The following is a 7,433-nucleotide window of genomic DNA, read 5'->3' as shown; positions in this document are numbered from 1 at the left end:
ATGACTGTCTTCTCGGAGAAGATGAAACTAATTGCAGTAAGTATTTAGCGCAGTTTACCATTTTGACGTTAATAATAAAATGATTTTTGATTTTATAAACACAGGTCACGGCTGTCCGAAAGGCAAGTTTAAATGCCAAGATGGTAAAACATGTATTTATCAAAGAGATAGGTGTGACAAAATAAAAGACTGCCCTGATGGCGATGATGAACTTGATTGCGGTAAGTTTTAATCTCTTCCCTTTTGCTCTGGGCCTTCCTTTCGCGTGCTTGCTGCAAATTTTATTCTGTCATTTTGCAGCCGTAAAATGCGAAAACTTTGAATTTTCTTGTCACTCGGGTGAGTGCATTCCTTTGTCTTGGCAATGCGATGGTTCCCCGGATTGCGCAGACGGAAGTGACGAAGATCTTCCCCAATGTCATCATACAACAGCAACTACTACTACTTTGAGTCCCTTAAAATGTAAGAACTTTACCTCTTCACACTTTTTTCTAATGTCATACCATGTAACGTTGACTGAAGCTTAATCATTGTTTTTTTAGTTTCTTCCTGTCCAGAAACCATGTTTAGGTGCCAGTCCGGTACATGCATTACCCTGGATAGAGTTTGTGACGGAAAAGCAGATTGTTACGATTTCTCGGACGAGGGAGATCACTGTAAGGACACGTGTGGTTCGAACAACCATGGATGCGCCCACATTTGTGTTCATGGACCAGAAGGACCATTCTGTCAATGTCATGAAGGTTTCGAGTTAGGCGCCGATAAAATGTCCTGTTCGGATGTCGACGAATGTCAGCAACTGGGTTCTTGTAGCCAGTTCTGCCTTAATACAAAAGGCAGTTACATGTGCGCGTGCTACGAAGGCTACTCGCTGCAACACAATGGACAATGCAAAGCTATCGGTATAGCATTTTTAATATGATTTTCAATTCCATAAGAGTAAATATTCCTATTTCATTTCAGGAGGCATCTTGGTGTTGTTTATGTTAGTTCGGAATGATATTAGATCTATAGACTTGATGCATCACCACGAAAGCATCTTAGTTAAGGACATACACAACATTAAGGGAATGGATTTCGTAGACTCAGAAGACGACAGTGTAATCATTTGGGGTGATGCAGAAAAGGTGGTAGATCCAATAATTCCGGAAAGAATGTTGGAGCTTGTGCGCTTAAATTTATTTACTACTTTTTTTTTTGACAGGAATCCATCATGTATTTTTCCCTGAAAAACCTTACGATGGGCGTACTACTTAATACTTCGGACAATGTGATTCTAGTAGCCTACGATTGGGTTGGACTGAATTATTACTACGTTTGTGATTACGCGATACATGTTTGTAACAACAAAGCTTATTGCGCCACAATCTTAGATGGTGAAAACATCAATACGTTCACGCTCGTGCCTACCGACGGGTAAGACTTTTTTAAAGCAAGACTTTTGCAAGTAAAGACGTTTTTCTTAACTTTTATTGTTTTTGCAGAATAATGTTCATTGGTCTTGTTAATGCAATAAGTAGAATGGATATGGATGGAAGCAAATATCGGGAAATAGTTTCTCACAAAGTAGTGAATCCCTCTGCCATTGCCGTAGATCGAATGTTAAAACACATATACTGGGTGGAATTTAAACGTGATGTAATCTCTTCTGTCGATTATAACGGAGACAAATTGTAAGTTAATTCTTTTTAACTAACTCTTAATTTGTAGGAAAAGAATTTAAAAGTTTTTTTTTTCGTTTTCAGACGGATTGTGACCTCGAAAGCAAAGCTTCCTTTCGCTCTGTCATTGTTCGAGGATTACTTATACTGGTCTGAATGGGAGGTGACTCATATTTACAGGTGCAACAAATTCAATTGTGAACATCCACTCATCATCGCTCAGAGTGGGAGCATAGTGCGGCAACTGCTTGTTTTTCATCCTGTGCTTCGTCGAAGAGGTAAATATTCCATTTTATTCTTTGACCTAGATTTTGTGTAAACACTTTATTTTGCAGTTCGCAATCCTTGTGAACAAAGTCCTTGTGACCAACTTTGTCTGCTAATACCCAACAATCGTGTGTGCAAATGTAGTGATGGCTTCAATCTAGTATCTGGCCGATGTGAAGGTAAGCTATACAACTGAACTTTAATAAGTGGATTAGCAAGTTTTAATAAGCGTGGTTTCCCCTCCAATAGAAACTTGCACGCCCGATTACTGCTACAACGAAGGATCATGCGAAATCGTAGGAACGACTAAACAATGCAAGTAAGTTCTCGGCGCTTGCTTTTTTTTTTCTTGCCTTGGTTTCTTTTTGTTGCCAACAGTTTTTGTTTTTTTAGCTGTTTAATTGGCTATGAAGGTGAGAGATGCGAGAACGAAATTCAAAGCATGACAGCAAATATCGAAGAAAGTGCAAATGGATGGATTGCTGGAGCTGTCATTGGCATTATTCTCGTAGTTGTCATTATCGCCTTCACTTATTTGTGTCTGAAGGACAAGTAAGATATTAGTTTACGGTATCTGCTTTTGCTTTTAGGCTACATAATCAAGTCTCTTCTTCCCTAGGACAAGAATTCGTAATCGTGGACGCAACATAATCGTCTCCTTCAGGCATTCCTTTTTGCAAAAGGAGGAACCTCTAATTATAGATTCGGAGTACTCCGATCCCATAGAAAAAACTAGGCCAACAGAGAGCGATTTATATAACAAGACGGTAAGTGTGAATTTATCTCGTAATATGACGAACTTGGTTATAATTATCAAATTATTTTTTCATCGCAGGAAGTTAATGGTAGTTACAAGAAATGGCGCACCCTTGATAATGAACTGGACAGATCTCCGAACGGGCATCTCCTATAAAGAGACCTTCTTAATTGTAACTCAACGAAGTGATGCATTTATATAACTTTTTTCACTATGTATATATTGTCTAACGGGTTTAACTTGTGCTTTTTTGATTTTTGGCTTTTAGTAGTTTATATTCACTGTATATTTTATAATACTTGTTGCAATTAAAAGCTTTGTTTAAACTCATCTAACTTCTCATTTCTGCGTGTACTTCGCGGCCTAATCTTGCTCGTGATCTGAAGTTACGGCTTACATAAATTGACTAAACGCAGATTTAACAACTTTCAGTACTCCCTGGACAGCTGTCCAATTCATAGGAATACGGCTTTCCGTTGTGCCCGCCGACCAATCCTTTTTTAAACAACTCGGTGTGAGTTAGTAAAAAGTCGCCTAGTCTCCTATAGACTAGGATAGCTTCTCTCAGCACGAGCGCACATTTCGTTATGGCTTATACAGGAAACTACCTCAAACCTGTAGGTAACATTAGTTACTTTTGACATTAAAGAAGACATAGTAGTCGGGTACAGACGAAGAGGAACTAAATCTTACGAAATAGTTCTTAGGATCGTTTACAATTCCCGAAAAAAGTTGGCAACAGTGTTGCCAAATGATTTAAAGCAGGGGTGTCCAACCTTTTTGTTTCTCTGGGCCGCATTGGAAGAAGTTAAGTAGTTTTGGGCCATATATATATATAATATAGGCTATACTTGTAGCCCAATATTTAAGGATTAACATGTCTAGATTATAATCAGTACTAAAACAATTTTAAATTTTCTACAGACACTTTCAATTTTTACGTATAAATAGATCCTCAACCGTTATCAATCCACTGCAAAATGACGGTCTCCCCAAGCCTCTTCCACAATCTTTTGTGTTGATCACTTCGCTTCCATGTTGTACCAAGATGCCTCTTGATCTCCTCAACCCACCGAGGGTGAGGACGTCTTCTTGGTCGTTTTCGATCTCTTGGTATCCAATCAAGAACTTCAGATGTCCAGCGATGGTCAGTTCTTCTTGCAATATGTTCAGTCCACTGCCACTTGAGGGATTTTACTCTAGCGATATCATCTAACTCATGTCTTTCCTGATTCATGTTACGTTTCTGATCTCTCCTTGTTATGACAAGCATACACCTTTCCATGTTCCTTTGGGTAGTCTTTGGATCTGATTTTTCTAAGAGTCCAAGTTTCTGATCCATAAGTGAGAACTGCAAGATACACTGATCCATAAGTGAGAACTGCAAGATACACTGATACCTTGCGTTTCAGGCACAGGGACATCAGTTGATTTTTCAAGACTATATTATTCCTACCAAAAGCGCACCAGCCAAGTTTTACACGCCTGTTTTTCCTCCTTGATGTTGCCATCCATTGATATTCTTTGTCCCAGGTAAATGTAAGCCTCTATCTTTTTCCAATTCCATATCTACTAGTAGTGTTTCTTCACATACGAAACTGTTTTACATAATTTTCGCCTTGTTCAAGTTCATCTTTAAATCAACTTCTTTACTTTTGCAAGTTCTTGAATCATGTCCTGGAGATCTGAAGGGCTATCTGTAATCATGGTTACGTCGTCAGCAAATTGAAGATGGGTCAGATGGTCTCCATTTGGGGTAAGCGCAACAGTTCGCTTGCTTCAAGATACTATCACCTTTTAAGGTGATAGTATCTTGAAGCAATAATATCGTTGGTATCTCCCCAAAACTTTTACAAATGTATTAGTGTTTTTCAATCAATGAACTGGGAGAATAAAGGTGTACTCATAGACGAAAATTTATCTAAGTCTCTCCATTTGTCTTTTATTTCTATAATAAATGAATTTATTTGAAAAACAAATATTTGTTTTATTTGAGTCTCTAATTAATAAAAAGCGACGAAATACCATTTTAAAGTGCATTTTTATTCAACTAATGTATAAATAATACGTAGCCACATTTGGCGCAATGTAGCCAAATCTTGCAACGCTGGAAGAATACTAAATAAAGCTGGAGTTGTGACTTAAAGGATTATAGACCCAAATGCGGACAAAAGTGAGGAAGGTTGGAAAATTAAGGGTCAATATTTGCATAACAGAAGATCTATTTAACCTTTCTCACTACTTTTTATCTTTTGTCCTTTCTCTCCTTTTCCTCCTTTCCCCAAATTTGGGTCGATAATCTTTTGAGTCACAACTCCCAACTTTATTTACTAATCCTTCCTCATTCACACGTCTCCAAGTATTTGAAAATATTTCCTTTTCACTCAAAAATAAAATATGAATAAAGGTTTACGGCTTTGTAAAACTTCTTTTTTGAGTTTATGCCTTGAATTAAATAAAATTTTTTAAATTTTTCGGTTTTGTTTACACGTTTATTGGGCCGCATTATACAGTAAAATTAAAAGTAACGAAGATAAAATAAAATTAGAATCACAACAATTAAGTGCAAGTTAACAAATTATAAAAGAAACGGACAGCAGAAGTGCAAAGATGATATAGATGATACATATCATATAGAAATGAGTATATATACAAACTATAATATATAATAATAAGACAGTATAGTGTAAAGAAGTAACAATCATTTGCACCAAAGTACTTTTGTGGATTTTCTTGTGGCCGAACCATGACAATCCAGGTCAGGGTGAGGAAAGGGTCCGAAGTATCCTGACTACTCGAAAAATTCCTGGGATTTTTCCGTATTTGGTAGGCTGCCATGCAAATCGCTCAGATATCCGGCCTCCATTTAATCTCAACTAAACATGCGACATGCCATATTTTAGAACAATAAATTTAAAAGAAATAATCCAAATCGAAACCAGAATAAGTTTAAGAAATCGTACGTGTTTCACATCAATATTTCTATAGAAAGTATCAGTTACTGACACGGATACGTTAAATGAGACAAAAATAATTAACACGTGGCACAAATTGGACTGTTAAACGACCAGGAAATGGGCAAACTGAGGCTTCCCTGACTTTATAGCCCTTTTTTTTACTTTTTTCGCCCTGGGCAGTAAGAAGACCCTTTATAAGCTCACAATAAGATGCCGGTAATGAAGAATGGGGACAGACTCCACGAAAAATAATATACACTAATTGTAATTTTATTTAAAAACCATGACATCAGATGGCGCAACATTTCATGCCTATTTAAAAATAATTAGTATTTTTCTACTGTAGAATAAAGTTTATCCGGATGCATTTTTAATGAGCGATTAATCACAACTTTTTTTAAGTATAAATGATAAATTTGTAATGAAAATTAAATATTACACAATTACAAATGTCATATTGCAAATCTGTAAACGAACGCAGTCTGTTGAACACGAACCAGCTCCTTGTTGGAAAACAGCAACCAATAAAGACACCAATGCACGAGTACTCTGATAGGTTTTCAAATTTTCATATTTCTCTGTATATGGAGCCCTTTCCTCGTCACCCGTGACCCGAACGAACCCATGGTGATACGAAAAAGATCCTATTATTGCTCGCATGGAAAAAGGAGTTAAAAGTACATTTAGAATTAAACATACTTTTCTTAAAGAGAAGATAAATTGACCCTAATCGTTTAAAGAAACGAGTTAATAAAACCTGAGAGCCCACCAATGGCACTGAACACCCGTAATTCATAGTGGATCGTGGTTCGCCTGGCCAATGGACTGACCACGTGGAGTTTTCCGGGTTTTCTTCACGTTAGTAACATCTAAATGGGGGCCAGTTTCCCATAGAAAGTTCCTCGGCAGATTGCCCTCTTGTCACGTGCCGTAACCAAATTAACCAAACCAATAAAATTTGAGATTACATAAATATGCCAACTTTTACGCCTTTTACGCCTTTTGTCTTGTGACTGCTTGCTTAATTGATCAGAATCCACGATAATTCTTTTTAGAATCCACAATAGAGGGTGACTCAGTAGTGAGGAAGGACATTCCTCACTACTAGGACTTCCTATAGGCATTCCTAAATTTTCCAATATGGACACGAACTCGGGTCCTTATAGAGGCAGGCTGACACCTCTATCTGGCAAACTCGAGTATGAATAAACGAACGCATAATTAGCACATAATTCAGAATAATAATGATCGGAAAGCAATTTAAATATTAAGCAATACGTTTTACTCAAGAAAATTCGAAAACCAAGTAAAAAAATAATAATTTACTCCAACTTAAAACTCCAAAAATTTAAACATTTAAACTTTTCACAGACGATTCCGTTTGTGTTTATTGAAATTTTTTAAAAATTTAATGAAATATTTTATAAAATAATTGCTGGATTTTTTAAAATTATAACGAGTTCTTTAACTTTTCCGGCGACATTTGGTGGCGCCATCTGTGACCATATTTAAAAAAAAAAGCTTTTTATGTTTTTTAATTATTATAAAATGGCAAGAAGCTTAATTTTGAGGCTAGGGATGAGTTTTATAAAAAAATTGTAAATGTTAATGACGATTTTACTTGCTATTAAGTCCGACCCTATTAGAGATACACACGCCCCTCATTATCTTCCCATTCATTCGNAAGAATTTTTAAAATGTGTTAGATTGGACACTCGGTGTGATAAACTCGGTGTAATGTTTTATATTATTAATTATTATAAAATGGCAAGAAGCTTAATTTTGAGGCTA

At 36.5% G+C, this 7,433-nt stretch overlaps 1 protein-coding gene across 1 annotated transcript; it reads left to right on the top strand.

Moving 5' to 3' along the window:
* Positions 1-5: 5 nt before the first annotated feature.
* On the top strand, positions 6-2,992 carry LOC111612424 (very low-density lipoprotein receptor-like; the record flags this gene model as incomplete). Its single annotated transcript, XM_023353634.1, has 13 exons — positions 6-36; positions 105-221; positions 301-462; positions 543-902; positions 964-1,127; positions 1,205-1,416; positions 1,485-1,673; positions 1,746-1,939; positions 1,997-2,107; positions 2,178-2,247; positions 2,322-2,480; positions 2,548-2,695; positions 2,764-2,992. Coding segments are annotated over 13 exons (1,995 nt in total), but the record flags the coding sequence as incomplete, so codon positions are not given.
* Between the last annotated feature and the right edge of the window lie 4,441 nt (positions 2,993-7,433).

The sequence above is a fragment of the Centruroides sculpturatus genome, unplaced genomic scaffold, assembly GCF_000671375.1.
Source record: "Centruroides sculpturatus isolate CEXI.00-Female unplaced genomic scaffold, Cexi_2.0 scaffold1710, whole genome shotgun sequence".
Taxonomy (NCBI): domain Eukaryota; kingdom Metazoa; phylum Arthropoda; class Arachnida; order Scorpiones; family Buthidae; genus Centruroides; species Centruroides sculpturatus.
The sequence above is the reverse complement of the archived record's forward strand: the minus strand, read 5'-3'. Positions and strand labels throughout refer to the sequence as shown.